This window comes from Acipenser ruthenus, chromosome 4, assembly GCF_902713425.1.
Source record: "Acipenser ruthenus chromosome 4, fAciRut3.2 maternal haplotype, whole genome shotgun sequence".
In the NCBI taxonomy this organism is placed as follows: Eukaryota; Metazoa; Chordata; class Actinopteri; order Acipenseriformes; family Acipenseridae; genus Acipenser; species Acipenser ruthenus.
The window spans coordinates 20,057,611-20,073,986 of record NC_081192.1 but is presented as its reverse complement, the minus strand read 5'-3'; the positions used below and the strand labels follow the sequence as shown (position 1 = coordinate 20,073,986).

Below are 16,376 nucleotides of genomic sequence, written 5' to 3'. Positions count from 1 at the left end.
AATAAAATTATTTAAAGAGTTCACAATAAATATAAAAAAAGCAAAGCAAGCTTAATATTTAGATATGTAAAAGAGTTCAATTTTTGTTGTGGTCTTTCTTAAAACACCACAGTAATAGGATAGAATCACTGTAGCACAGCAATATGCAGAGCAATGTTCTGTCTGGCATATTTCGTTCCATATTCAAGACATTGTTATCAGTGATCTTATATGGCAGATGCTGACAGTTGTCATGACAACACTGGTACTCGCCAAAGTAGTTCATTCATCAGCCCCCAGTAATGGTTCTGGTTCCCAGAACAGATGTTAGATGGTATTGTTTTTATCATTTTTTAGGCACAAGCGCTATCACTATTCTGTACAATATTTTTGGGTAAAAATTTGGAATAAATGGGCTATTGCAGTCAAACGTCCTAGTCCTCAACAAATGCCCTATTGTGTTCATAATATTCAGAATTCATTTTTATATTTCCACGTTTGGAAAGACATGGCTTGCATAGGTACATCATAGCCTTAAACTGTCTGGCAGAGAGACAAGGCTATTTGTGAAGCCCAGACCCTCACAGCAACAATTTGCCATGTGGTTGTCAACCACCCAGGGCATGCAGTCATTTCAAAGTACTGCAGACCCCACTGAGGTTTAATCCTTACATAAAAGCCAATGAATAAACAGCTGCACATAGCCACTAAAAGAAAACAAATAAGAAGAATAAAACATATTTTTCAGCTGTCTAAATATGCCTAACAACACACACCTCGGACAATATTTCTAAACTGCTCTACTCAAAAATATGGACCGTTTTTAAACTATGAAAAACTGATTCCCAGAGACCATGGGTCTTGTGTGTGTTCAGAGATGTGTCACGGATGTTGCACACATAATAAAATTAATGTAGCTATTGATTTCAATGTGTAAAGAGTGCCCCCTTGAAATGCGCAACTCTTGATTGTTCTTGTTAATTGTGTTTTGGAAAAAACAAGCAAAACCAATGGACATAAGCGTAACACAAAACCTATGTGAATCCATCTGTGTCAAGGTAACTGACAAAAAAAACTAAAGGACTTGCACTAGGAATGTCCTACAGACCATCAAACATGGATAGCAACAACACTACCCTTTTATACAACACCATTAGAGTTTAAATAAGAGCATTGCATAAATAGGACCCTGTAAATAGTCTGTTCCTAATTAAACATTAATAAAACCTATATTTATCTGACTCAAGGGTACACTAGTAATTATTTGTGTATAGTTTGTACAGTTTAAGAAATCTGCATTTAATTTTTCTGTTCATAATTTTACACTATTGATTTTGATCAGCAGAGGGCCTGCTGTCCCTTCCGTTCAGCTTTATTTCTATGCCCATCCCCCGCAGCATTCTTCCGTATGACATCACAGTAAAAAGGCAAGCAAGAGGCCTGTTCTCCATTTTAATCAGAAAGCATGCAGAAGCCATCTAGCTGAATGCCACTTTAACCACTGTAATTAAGTGTTCTTCTGATTAAGGTATTAAACGTTTTCAGTAAATTGTTTCACAGACTACAACCTAAATGATTTTTAAATGCTAGACACAAGCTTAAAACAGGCTGAAGTCCTCACAAATGCTTTCTGAAGGCCAGGCATTTGCAATGTAACAGAGACGGCTTGATATTTAGTATTCCTAGATATTCAGGAATATTAAAGCATCACTGTAAAGGGACTGAGGATTTTTAAAAGGTAGCTTTTTTTTCTTCAATATAGACTTCTAAGAATGCTAGAGGCAGAAGATAAGGAAGAGCACTATGCGTGTGTATTTATTATTTCTGACTCTTCGGTATGGACAAAAAAGATATCCGAACTGAAAATTTCTAGCAGCTCATGCATAATGATTGGAAGTAAAGTATCCTTCAAACTACCAATTCAACTTATTGATGAGACGGGAAAGCAGGTTATCCTGGGGGAACAGGAATATGAAGGTGCATTGCTTTTTCATTCTACTGGTAAGTATATTATATATTATTATGATGGCAAAGACTGTTATTGACTTGAACTGATGTGGTTTTCATACTTTTCCAAATATGAAATCCAGATTCTTAAAACACCATTATTTAAACATTTTCGGCTAGATTACCAAAGCTATTTACTTATACAAAATATCATTAGCATGGTATTTTCATGAAGTAATAACACAGCCAATAAAGTTACCAAAGCATAAATGAACACTACCACACCCCTAGGCCATTATTGGTCAAACAGGTAGGAGTCGAGACTTACATGTTTAAGTGGTACACAATCTGTTCTGTAAAGTTAAGGCTTTATTTTTGTTTTCATATCTATTTTACTGCTCTAAGGAACTCATTCACTAATGGGTGGTAGTGTTTTTACTGTGTGTGGGATTTACAGCGTGTTAAATAACCAATTTGTACTGATTCATTTTCATTTGTATTTAATTAATGAGGTTGAATTATGAGGCCTCTGATATTCCTCAGGTATTCACCAAGGGGTGATAAATTTACTATGTGCTAAAATGACCATGAATGGGAAGCAGGCGTTGTAGAGGGACCAGAGCAGGCTGGAGCATGGCCTAATTGCAGGGTTACTGATTGGCCAATGCAAAGAACACAGTGGCATGCTGGCCCTTTAATACTATCTCCCAGCCTGAAAACAGGCACACTTAATAAACTTCTACACTTATTAAAGTAATTACAAGCTTGTGTAGAAAAGGGGTATAATGGGTGTTTTCTGAGTTTTCTTATAAGTCAGGTATTTCATTATAATTTCACATTCATTGGGTAAATACATGAGATGCATTTTTGATTTTTTTATTTACTTGTACAACAGAGTGTGATAAGAATGTTATGGATAACGTTATATGTATTTATTTATTTATTGCTAGTCCCAGAATTGGCCAATGGCACTGTTTGTGGATATAATCTATTAGAATCACTGATCAGACCAGTGGTTTGAAATGATAAGGAGCTGCTCAGTGTCAGCAAGAACAGGGAGTTTTGAGAAAAGAATAGGCCATTTTCCCCATCAAATTAACCCTAATTGCCTCAGGGAAAGTTTAATATGGTAAACTATGCAAGGCATTCAAAGAGCATAAATAATCTTTTATGATTTCTATATATTTTGTATGCACAGTTTAATTGATATGAATGTCACAGTACAGTGATATTCAAGGCAGCTCTTAAATGCATCATATTTCTGATGGGCAAAACAACTACAGTCTAATTTTCTCTAAAGAAAACCTTGCAATGCAATAAAAATGTTGACCACTAATTTTATACAAAAAACACACTAGGATTATCCGGAATGGTCCTGTTACTTTGGGTATACCTAAAGTAAATTAACACTGTAAAATTATCTTCCAAGAAATTAGCTTTCTATTCTTTTATGGATTGTTTTAAATAACTTTTGCTACTTTAAACAAACTGAATATATGTTAATATTTATTAAAGCTTTAAAAAAAAAAAAAAACATTATTATTGAGGACACTTTAGTATTTAAGTCAATTATTGCTTTAATAGATGGTGATGGTGATGGTGCTGTCTCCCCAACACATGATAAATGAATATACCAGGTTACAAACATCTTTCAGGTTGCAAACATGTTAGCTATTGTAGCAGAGTTATACACATTTTGAAATAAGATGTCTTTCTATAGCTAATTAGGCCTTATATTTTATACCAGGACAAATTATGCAATCGAGATCTTGAAACTGTTCTGTAGGTAGGCATCCTTTTGCTCTAAAATATAATCTCTGTGGATTGGATCTAGTCCAGCCTAATGATGTGTAACAGGGCAGAAGCTGGGCATGAAATGTCAACCTTGTGTCTTAGCTACTATGCAATAGAGCGCCTCTGCATTCATAGCTAAAGATCTTTTAGCCTCATCTCATTTAGTCAACAGTAGACACAATCCGTAACAGCAGAATCACATAACACTGTTCGTTACAGAGGCATCAAACATGATGTGCAATAAATCTAGAACAATGTGCATATCAAATGTTTAGTACATATTCAACCATAAAAGCTCACAATTTATGCAATTATATTTATAGTAGTCACTTCATATCCCTTGCAGTATGAACAAGGTAAGTTTTCAAGCATCTACAGCACTTCTGCACAGAAACTGACCTTGTCAAATCAGCTTCAATAGCACTTTCTCAAAGGCGCATTGAATATCTTTGATTTCAATATTTCTTAATCTTAAGAAACTATATATGAAATAGTGTGTTGTACCTGCAGTAAACATTTATTTTTTCTTTGTTTTGTATAAAATCTAGACTTTGGACTTTGTAAAGAAAAGGAGAACCAGTACTGCAAATTTATAAATGAGAACAAACACAAGCCTGCCACTCAGATTTTGGACTCTTTGGTGAAGCAAGGAAACAATGTTGACCGTGTAAAAGACGTTTGCGGACAATTACCAAGAACATGGAACACTTTCAATGAGGAAACATTCTCAATTCCAAATAAAAGACAAAAGATTGGTGGTAAGAAAGATGATGGTCTGCCAGATATTCCTGATACAAACCATACCTTGTCCACTGCCCCTGTGGCACCTGTTCAACTGAACACCGTGTGGAGCCCTCCCTCGCTAAATGTAAAATATGAGCAAGCTGCTGAAAATAGTTTTCTCAGCTTTACAATAAATGATGAAGACATGTCACCTCAGACCCCGCCGGAGGAAAACGCAGATCAAAGGCATGATGAAAATCCCTTTGCAGTGTTGGAAAAATTGATTAAAGAGAACCATGAGCTCCGAAAAGAAAATGCCCACCTCAAGCAGATGCTCCAGGCTGCTCAGAATGCAGGTAAATCATGTCAATATTATTGAGAACAGTGTATTTATAATTTTAATGCTATAGAACTGAATGTGAAGGGCTTTTAAGAGCCTTGGATTGAGAAAGATACACACAGATCCTCTCTGTCATGTTAGTAAGCTGGGTTTAGTCCTGTTACTGCAAGTTATATTTGAAATGCATATTTTGAGATGAGTAGCAGTTGTTCAATTAGGACATGGGTGCTAAACCCTGTATCCTCATACAATTTAACACTAGTTTCTAAACGGGGCCTATTGAGAACAGTTTTTATTTGTTTTCTTGAACAGGATGCAGTAAACAAACATTGTTGTTGTAATGTGCATGTATAATACATTGTGCAGAATGATGGTTGTCTATACTGAACAAGATCAGGGAATTAAGTAAACAAAAGCAAAATCCTGCTTTTACAAGCCTCACAATGTACCACAGTTCCAGTCTCTTTAAAAATAAAAATAAAAGAGAGAGAGTACTGTATATACCATGTAAGATTTTTGAGAAATCACACAAGTATTGTCTGTATCACAACAGCATTGCAATAAAACTAATGTCAGACAGTTAAGGAATCAGGTCAGTCTCTGCAATTTTAAAGTTACCAGAAAGAAGAAATGTACCATCAAATTGAAAGGAACTAATTTAAGTTACTGTAGACATTTTAAGACTATATTTCTTTGTGATATAACAATTCTGATTGCAAGTAAAAGTCTAGAAAAATGCTAGTTTATGTTTTTATTTTAGAATGATAGTACTCTCCAAACAACACTTAAGTGGGTTCTGATCTTGAGTGATATCTGGGTGTGATTTTGTTGCACGTGTTGAAGCCTAAATTCAACAGTGGCATCGGCAGGGTTCTGGTTATTTTGCTGTGCGGAAGTAGAAGGCAGCAGTGTTGTAGAATCTGCAGGAACAGCAGATCTGTGTGCTTGCTTGAAAAAGGGGCTTTTCAGTTTGGGACCTGTGCTGTGGAGGTATGTTTTTTAGTCCCTGTGACAGGGATGGCTAAGTGGTGACGTCAGGCCAGATGCAGTAAGAAACCAAACTCAAAAATACTGCGGTGCAAAGGCGCTGCTGTGCTGTTTATTTAAATAACAAACACAAATAAAATAAAAGGTTTTAAACAAAACAAATACTGCTCTCAGAGCGAAAATAAAAGTTTAAACAAAATAATCACGAACACTAAACACAAACAGTAGGACAGGTTGGGCAGTTGCTGTCACTGTTCCTATTTATATTTTAGGTTTGTTTATCATATAATCCACTCGCTCACTCTGCTCTTGTTCTCCACTTTTGAACACCCACCCAGAGCAGGGAGAACTGCAGGCTTATATACCGTGGCTTTTAAAAAATAATCACAAACACTTAAACAATAATTCAATAAACTGCACCATCCACATTCTCACGAGAAGTCTGGCAGATACGAGCTGCTACCACCACATCTGCCAGACCACATGCAAACAATAACAAAGAATACATTGTATTTTTAAATAACACAACATCCATTCAAATCCACAACACACTTGGCTATTCTCCGTCCTTTATAAATAAATACATCATAATGATAACAACAATAATAATAATACAACAAAACAAATACAAGACCCTGAAGGACTGCGCCTCGCTCGTCATAAAACACAAATACAAAATAACACAAATGAGACACAGGGGCGGAGGGGGAGATCCCGTTCTCAAAATAAATAAACAATCATGTACAGGGCTCCTCGCCCTGTTACAGTCCCTAAGTGACTAATTTGACCATTTAGGGCTGACAGTTTTCAAATTTGCTTTGTATAATTTTAGTTTATATACAGTTCCTACAGGCAGGGGTTTCTCACAGACAGAGGTGAGATGCAAACCCAGGACCTTCCGCACTGAAGCATAGCACCGATACCGCTGTACAAAACGTATACTCCTGCTCCACTGACCGGTATTCCAGGAAGGTCAAGGGTGGTGCTGGCCTCAGTTCCGCTGATATTAGCTGGTTCATAGTGTGAGCTGGACGGGTACTGTCTGGTTGAACCGCTCAACCATATCGTTGCTCTGTGGGTGAAGGGGGGTTGTGCAGGTCTTGTAGATCACCAGCCGCTAGCACAGCTCCCTGAACACATGCGACTCAAAGTTGCGACCATGGTCGCTATGCAGCTCCTCGGACATCCCGAACTGGCAGAACATGCCCTCCATCAAGGCAGTAGTGACGTTGGTTGCACACTGATCCGGCAGGGTGACCAGGACAAACTTGTTTCCCGCTGTGGACTTGGGAAAGGGGCCCAACACATCAATGGCCACATGTTCCAGTGGCATACCCACTTGATAGAGCTGGAGGGGGGAGCATTATGTCCGAGTGGGCCCTTCTGGACAGTGCCAGCATCACACCTCTACGTACGTCTCTACGTCCCTCTGGCAGTGGCCCCAATAGCAGAACTGTCCTACAAGGCCACTGTCCTACAAGGCCCTTTACCTCCTTGGAAAGGGGTCCCATCTCCTCCCATGTCGTCCGCCGGCCCTCGATCAGTCTGGCCATGACAGTGCTCAGTTCTGGGTCAGCTGCCTGCAGCTGTTGCAGTTCGTCAGCCAGTACTTCCTGCAGTGGCTCCTAGACCGTAGTGACGACGTTGGCTTGCTCCGGGGTCGCCTTGATGGCCCCTCTCTCTTTGAGGGAGCTACAGGGCCGACACTGTTCCTCCTCACAGGGGCAGCGGGATAGAGCATCCTTGTTTCCATGCTGCTTCCCGGCCCATTGTGTGAACTTAAGCTGGTACACCTGCAAGGCCTCGATCCACCGGGCAGTCTGTCCCTCCGGCTCCTTGAACTGCAGTAGCCACTGCAGCGATGCATGGTCCATCCGGAGGGTGAAGTGCCGTCCGTACAGGTACAGCGTCCACCTTGGTGGGGTCAGTGGCAACCCCGTTGGCCCCCACTGTGTGGCCCAGGAAACGTACCTCTTGCCTCATCAGGTGTCACTTCCCAGGGTGCAGTTTAAGTCCGGTGGCCCTGATCCGGTCCAGCACGTCCCACAGGTGGTCTAGGCCCTTGCTGGAGTTAGTGGCATGCACCAGCAGGTCATCCAGGTAGACCATGCAGTCAGACCGCGGCACCCCTTGCAATACCTTCTCCATCAGCCTCTCGAATGTTGCGGGGGCATTGCATAGCCCGAAGGGCATCACCTGGTGTGCTGGCTGGCAGGCAGCTGAGCTGGTCGGCGGGCAGGCTTACTGACTTGCACTGTAGTTGGCAGGCTGGTATGCTGGCTGGCAGGTGGCTGGGCTGGTCAACGGGCAGGCTTGCTGGCAGGCTGGTGTGCTGGCTGGCAGGTGGCTGGGCTGACTGGCTGGCAGGCTTGCTGGCTGGCACAGTGGCTGGCAGGCTGATGTGCTGACTGGCAGGCGGACGGGCCGACTGGCTGGCATGGTGGCTGGCAGGCAAGTATGCTGGCTGGCAGGCAGATGAGCTGGTCAGCGGGCAGGCTTGCTTGCTGGCATGGTGGCTGGCAGGCGGGTATGCTGGCTGGCAGGCGGCTGGGCTGGTCAGCAGGCAGGCTTGGTGGCTTGCATGGTAGCTGGCAGGAATGCAGTACAGTTGACAGTAGTGTATGCTACAATATATCTAATGCATTTGCAGTATGTTCTTGGATGGTATTTGTTACATTTACTCTTTTTTGAGCAATATAACATGTGTTTTAAGTGCATAATTTCATTTTTGTAAGAAGTGATTGTTTTCTAATATATTTATTCTGTTAAAAGTAAACCTTGACAATACCTTTTATAAACATATTTTAAAACTACTGTAGTTAAAAGGAACACATCATTAAGTCATTGATATAATTTTACGAATCAAAACACTTGAGCAACTATGTTAGCTTACATGGTGAAAATTTAAATGTATTTCATTTCAAGCTGTCAATATCTATTCTAGCTAATGTATTCAAACTTTATGAGAATTACTTGCAAAAACATGTTCCCAGACTTCCCATCAAATAGACTGATTTGTTTCACAATGATAAAAAAAGTGAGTTTGTTTCTACACTGAAACCATTACAGTATTGCAGAACACCCTTTATCTTTGCACTCTGAAAACCATTGTAGATACTGTACATGTACTATGAAGATGACTTTAACAGGGACCTCCTTAAGGCAGGAAACGTGATAGAATGTTGCAGTTTACAGCAACAATGAAGAACTTACCTTAGCTTTACAAGATACAATTGTGACAATCTTAATGATGCAGTAAGAAATCCCCTTTTCAAATGTGCAACTGTGGAGGTGTCCTGAAACTAAACCTGGAATCTTATGTTTTGATTCCCAATACTGTATGTGCAACAAACCTGTGCAGTTCAATCAAAATCAGAAGATGGGTCGCAAATTGGTCTGGTACTGGATGTAGTTTAATTGGTAAACCTAAAGTTAATAAAACATCTTTCCTCAAAACACATACAGTAAGTGCATCATTCTCAAAAATAATGGAGTAATCCATTATTTTCAACTGCAGGTCATTTAAGGTCATCTCTTTTTTTTTTTTTATAAAGCTATTGTAGTTTTTTGACAGTGCGTTTTTTATTCTGTTCCAAAAAAATCTGGAAATGGAAATAGAAAACTCCAAGTAGCACGATAAATTGACTAGAATGGGAGATAATACAAAGCACAGAATATACCTGTGATGAAAAACAAACATGTTTTAAAAGATCTGAGCCCAAATATATAGGCTCTGAGCTAGAATGTCAGGTTGTGAATGATTTGGCTTCTGGTTAGGAACAGAGCACTGATGGAGTAGGTACATTTTAAAAATGACAAATTTAAAGAATCTCTAAATCAATAGACCATTGAGTTCATTCATCCCAGATGACACTGTTGCATGTGATGCCAGGCACACCATATCCTAGCAACTTGAGCAGCTTCTGCCTGTAAATTAGCTCAGGGGAACTCTAGAATGAGAATACTAGGTACACCTACTGACTTTTATCGTGATGCACCTTTTACTACGTGACCGCAAAGAATGGAGACTATAATTCTGGGACTGTAGCCAAAAATGTAACATACTGTCTACTTCGGCATAGATCAGCGTTGCCCAAAGCAGTTCATAATCCCTAAAAAGCACTGGAAGTTTTTTCAAGTGATCCTGGAAAACAGGAAATAGCACAGCAATCCAATATATCTTACATGTATTGTTATAACTTATATTAAGGTGACCATATGACTCTGTGTTCAGTTTGGGACAGTTCAGACGTTTCAACACAACCTAATGCATTCTGGTAAGTGTAGTCCTGCTTCTCTTAAAGGAAAGAATGGTACCTGAGACAGGTAAAACGTACCAGAATGCATTGGGTTGCGAGTTGAAAAGCCTGAACTGTCCCAAACGTCCCGCTAAACACGGAGCCATATGGTCACCTTAACTTATATGGACATGACATGGCTCCAAAGAGTTGTTTTACATGAGTACTTCATTCCCTCTGAATTTGTACGATATTAATTTCTTTATTTGTTTATTATATTTGGTTAATATAGTCACCAGCATATTTTACCATTAGGACTGTCTCTGATCAAGTTTGAGCAAAGTGATTTCTGTAGAGGCCAGTATTAAAAGGACCACCAGGGGGTGCACTAGGGTTGTGCGCTGGTTATTTCCATCCCTTTGAATCAGTGAGTTTTCAGACATCTTCCTTTGTAAAGCTTTAACAAATTCTCAATTTCAACTAGAATTAACTTTATGCATTTGGAACACATTTTATCTTGTACATGTCATCTAGATACCTCTTATATTTTTTTAAGTGCTGTTACCTGCATTCCCTGTTTGTAAGACTGTTGCTACGAAAGAACAAAAAAGTGTAACATGTTCTACTTTCTCCCTGCAAAGAAAAGGGAATATTATGAAAACATGGGATAACTTTGAAGAGATCTGGTATTAACATCTGTTTTTGTAGTGCCTTTTCCGGGCCTTACTCAAGAGACCCGACGGTCAGCTGCTTGCTACCTGAGGATGGTTCTGGAACACTTAGAAGAGGCGCCAAGTTCGAGTCCTCCCTTGCTACATGAGGATGATTCCAGAACACTTAGAAGAGGCGCCACATTCGAGTCCTCCCAGCCATCAGGAAGCAAAAGGACACCCCACAGTGAGCTGAAGGTATTCCAGGTAAATATGAAACCCCACAAAAGTTGATGTTGGCATTTTAACAATTTAGTTAGCTTTATTATCACAGACATAACAAACATCTAAATAAATATTGAACATGGAAATAGCCATCACATGTTTAAAGCCATTTACAAGGGATCAAATAATTGAGTAAAGTTCATGTGGCAGAGCAAAAGCCCTACCTGCAAATAGTGTTTGTATGTGTTTTGGTGGTGGTTGGCAGGGCCGGGGTTAACTCCTGTCCCTGCCAAAAACATGTGAGAATGTGGCTGTTCCCAAATGGAATAATTGGTGCTAATTGGGAAAAGCCACATCCTATAAAAAGAGAACCCATTAGAGAGAGTCTACCAGGGAGCTGGAACAAAGAGAAGCTAGAGTGTTTTGATCCACGTGCAAAAAGTATATGGGTTTTTGTGATCGGTAAACAGCTTAGCTGGCTGGTGTAGTTTAGAAATGAAATGATTACTTAGCACCCCTGGTCCTGGAAGGAGTTAGGTTTTGTTTATTTTGTTTTGTGTTTAAAGTAAACTGCATGTGGCAAACGCACCCTAGTTTGTCACAATTCAACACTGGTATCTTATGTCATCTGTCAGTACCAAAAGAAGAAACCAGATAATCTATCGTACATATTCAATTAAATTAAGATAGGTCAGTTTTAGTTTAGCTTTTTTATAAAGTTCTTAAGACATTCGAAATGAATTTTTATTAAGGTTTTGGCTTTTGAATAAGCAATAAAGTTGCTTTTATAACTGGATTGCTGTGAAAAGTTATTACATTAATATCTCCTTTAGAGCAGTGGTGCACAAACTTTTACTTTGCATACATTTTGTTGCATACCCCCTGCTGACACTCATATTAAAACGTTAGAACTTTGTATTTTAAAGTCTGTGTGACAGGCTGGCTAAGACGGTGACGTCAGACAGAAGCAGGAACTAAACAAACCAGTCTTGCAGGTCAAAGTAAATGACGCGGCTGGCCGCCGTTTTATTTAACTACAAAAATAAATAAAAGGTTTGAACAAAAAGAAACTGTGCTCACAGAGCAAAATAAAAGGTTCAAACAGAAACAAATCTCGAACACAAAATAATAAATAATACAGGTCAGGCTGGGCTGTAGCCTTCAGTGTTCCTGTATCCTTTTTTTTAGTTTCGTTTTTCTCTCCTCGCTCTCTCCACTCTCCGCTCCTCATACACCCACCACGAGTGCAGTGAGCTGCAGGCTTTTATGCAGGTGACCATCTCCCGATTAGCAACAAAATTAATCTCCTAATTTGGGAGATGGCCACCTTCTGCACGAGTTTATTAATTATCCCTGGTAGAGGACGAGCACTAATCTCGCCTCTGCCAGAACACTTTTTAAAATAAACAAAACACACGGCTCTCGCCGTCAGCTATAAATAAACAAAACAATAACAAAAACATACGGCGCTTCACTGACAAATATAAAACCCAATAACATGGCGGTACGCCGTCACAAATACAATAAATAAATCTTAACAAACAAATACAAAATAACACAGGGGCAGAGGGGGAAACCCCATTCTAAAAATAAACAAAATACAGTTACACAGCAGGGCGCTCTACCGCCCTGCTACAGTCGGTCTATAAATCTTTTTTTTTAACTTGGCGAGTCGGCATTTAGTTGACATGTTAAATCTAGGTTTCTAACAAATAAATTGGTAAATTTTTATTTTTATTTTACACTTGGTGAATCAACATTTAGCTAACATTTCTAACAAGTCTGTGAAAAAATATATGCAACTTAAATCTTTTTTTGTTCAACAGTTACCAAACAGATAAATCTGAAAAACATTATTGTTCAGCGATTAAATCTGAAAAAAAAATCAATCTGGGTATTCATGAAATAAATATTGATTTTGCCAGCAAAATGAACCCCTGCCTATGGCATTGTATGCTGCAGAGCTGCCCTTACACTCCAAGAGCTAATGTCTCTGCTTCCTTGCCTCCTTTGCATACTACAATGCCAAAAAAATGTTCACATTTCATAATTAAGAATGTTAACATTTATGTATTAAGCTTAATCAGAACTTATTTTGGTTAAATCTATAAAAAAAATACACAATTTACATTAAATCAGGGAATCACACTTCACGCCCATTCACTGCAGTTTCACTGACACTCGCCACTTTAAGCATAATTTCTCTGGTTCTGCAAGTCCTAGCGTGATCATCAGTGGCTCATTTGAAAGGTAATAGCTTGGATTAATCAGCTGTCATTCCTATCCTTTTAAATAAAAAAAATAAATAAAAAATTACAGAACTGCCTCTTTAGTCATAGTTGCGCCCCCCCTTACTGACTCTCCCCTGGGGGGGTGCGCCCCACACTTTACACACCACTGATTTAGAGTATAGTAACAGTAATGACCCCAACTATTGAACATGTGTAAGGGCCTGTGATACGGGTTGTGGGTTATCCGCTGAAAGACCTGGAGGGACACCACACAGACGCATGCTATACAGGGATGTCCTGCTGATACACATCACTATACTTGTGGGTTTTAAAATCCCTAAACTAATTCCTACTTTGAATAATAATGCAATCTCAATCGCTGGTCCACTCAGTGGTCTGAGGCTTTTAGTTTATTTATGAGACAGGTTTGTTATCCAGGATAGCGTGGATCTGGTCCTTGGCTTGTACCATGGATTTGTGTCTGCAGACCCTATGCAAGGACACGCCCACCAGCCTGTCCAGGAACTGCAGCTGTCAATCCTCGGCTGCGATTCTCTGTAAACAAAGTGGCTGGCAGCACGTTTCGGACAGAGCGCCTGAATCTCTAATTATTTGCAGTATTTACGAAAACCATGAAAGAAAAACAAGCCAAATACAAAAACACACTTCTTTCATGTGCAGGGCCTCAGCCCTGCATAAACCAAATACGAGTGCTATATCTTTGTTGATACAATGCATGTAGTTTTAAAACTTTTCTTAGTGGGCAGTTTTATACTGGGCATCATGCAGACATCTGCTTTATTGAATTCAAGCACATCACCCTGCTTCCCTCACTTCAGGCAACAAAGAATGGTCTCCGTCTGTTACAAGTAGTTCAATGTATAATGTTACTGTAGATATTAGGAAAATAATTTAGTTGTTAGTCTTGGGGTATAAATTGGTTGCAGATGTGATCAATTCTGATAATATAAACAACAAACAGTACAATGCTATCCCCTTTATTTTAAGTGTTGAAATTCATATGTAATGATGAAGTATAATATTCGGTGAAACTGTAAAATATTTCATTTGCTTTTCTTTACAGAAACAAGCGTTTCTGTAATGAAGCTGGGCATTCTTCAGTTTTGTGTTCCTCAGCCTTGATTTTGAATATACTCTGTATTTGTTTCCCTCAGGAAAGGTATATGATGCCTTTGATTGTGGACCCCAATGATCCTGACAGATATGCCGACGTCTTAGTAGAATCGAACAAGCTTCACAATGTGTTGAAAAAGGCAAGGGAGCAGAAGACCCAGCAGGGAGGCTGTTTGCTCAATGGAATCATAGATCTGGTATTCAGCCCACAGGAACTGGCAGAGTCTCATGGGCTGGGCCTAAAAGGGAAAGACAAAGAGGAGAAAGCCCTGGATAAAATCAAAGTGTCAGCCTGTGAAGGTAAATACATGTAGCTATTTAATAGTAATGCTGTTTATTTTTTATTTTGTATTGCAGCTACATTTTCACATGTTTTCAATGTGATTTTATTCTTTTTTTCCCCTCATTTTTACTCATTGTTGTACAACCAGTAAAACAATACGGAAATGAAAATGAGTGGGGAGATGTATATGAGCCAGTCTTACCAGACAAATTGTTAGAATTGTATAGTTCATCTGTATCCCTGGCTGTGTACTAATAACTGTTTACTATGTTAATACTATATGGCTGTTAAAGTTAATCAATCGAAGTTAACTGAAATTGCAGTTAAACGGTTATACAATATATAGGGCTGTAATTTTAAGGTAGCAGTATAAACAATCGAATAGTGTTTAGATCCCAGTTTAAAGCGTTTCCCAAGTCCTGTTCCCAAGTTTATATAAGGAAAAGGCAAGTTTTCTGAAGAAATGAAACCATTATGAATGTATAAAACTGCCATGAAAGTACTGAAAAAAGAGCTCTCTATCAACTGTTTCTTGCTAGCACCATACCATTCAGTTTTTGGTTTCTGCTTTTGGACTTCAAAAAAGTACCCTTTGAATGTATACACATTTGCATGAGCTTAAGACAATATGGCATGAGATATCTGTGATATTTGCAATTGTTCTGAGTAGTTCTGAGTGTCGTTGCTCAAATAATGAGTTTTATAGATTTTTGTGACCTAGGAAAGCACTTTGAACTGTTTTGAAAAGCCCAGTGACTTATTAAAGTAGCCGAACCAGCTACAGTATTTACTCCAAATTGTCATTAGCGAAACAGAAAAAAAAACACCTATTACAATTATAAAACACATTAAAAACAGCTGAAGACTACTCAGAACTAACAGTTGATTTACATAATGTGTTCCAGTGCAGAGATACATATTCTCTCTTCTTTTTTTATTTTAGCTTTTCTTAGGCAAACTTGCTTTGAAGAAGGCTGGAGGGAGCCTGGTCAGGTTGAGTTCAGGAAGAAATTCACTGCTAAAATTTGTAACGCAAGAAGGGACCTCAAAAACTCACTGCAGAAATCCTCATGAAAACATTGCTAAAATACTCCAGGATTTTTTTCCTTGGAATTAATAGTTGTATTTCACAGCAGAGATAAGACTAAAAACTAGCTAAACCAGCAGAATTTGAAGGGCTAATGTGAATGCTGGATTTCTTTTTAATGTAATTCATTGATTTGTTTTCTTTATTTTTGTTACTGTTGATAGTTCTTTATCCTCATTTGTATTATTAAACAAACCCATATGGTACATACAAGTATACAGTATATAATCATTAAAATCTGTCAGGAGTTTGTAGCATCGTGGATTTCTTGTGTTATGTTTTTTTTTTTCATTCAAGGACATAGCATTATTAGATATATCCTAGCTGTGTAGAATGCTTCAATGACAAGCTTTGTTCTTTCTCTCATCCATCAGTGGTCCAGTGATTAAAGAAAAGGGCTTGTAACCAGGAGGTCCCTGGTTCAAATCCCAGCTCTGCCACTGACTCATTGTGCGAACCTGAGCAAGTCATTTAACCTCCTTGTGCTCCTTCTTTTCGGGTGAGATGTTGTAAGTGACTCTGCAGCTGATGCATAGTTCACACACCCTAGTCTCTGTAAGTCGCCTTGGATAAATGTGTCCTTCTTAATTCTCTTTAGTTGTGGGGGTTGTCCTGCATTTCTGAAATTAAGTTTAGCAAGTGGTCTTCACTGTAACATCCTTAGGGAAATTTGAACTCTATACAAATTAAACTCCAATGATAATGTGGTATGTAAAGCTGTATTGTAGATTATTTGAACATAATTAGTGACACATTTT

General features: G+C 38.9%; 1 protein-coding gene across 1 annotated transcript; it reads left to right on the top strand.

The window, feature by feature from the left end:
* Positions 1 to 1,404: 1,404 nt before the first annotated feature.
* Positions 1,405 to 15,880, top strand: LOC117400729 (uncharacterized). Its single transcript, XM_034001028.3, has 5 exons — positions 1,405 to 1,980; positions 4,269 to 4,799; positions 10,717 to 10,925; positions 14,290 to 14,548; positions 15,475 to 15,880. The coding sequence occupies exons 1-5, from the start codon at positions 1,752 to 1,754 to the stop codon at positions 15,603 to 15,605; spliced, it is 1,359 nt and encodes a 452-aa protein (XP_033856919.3). The 5' UTR covers positions 1,405 to 1,751; the 3' UTR covers positions 15,606 to 15,880.
* The last annotated feature ends 496 nt before the right edge of the window (positions 15,881 to 16,376 follow it).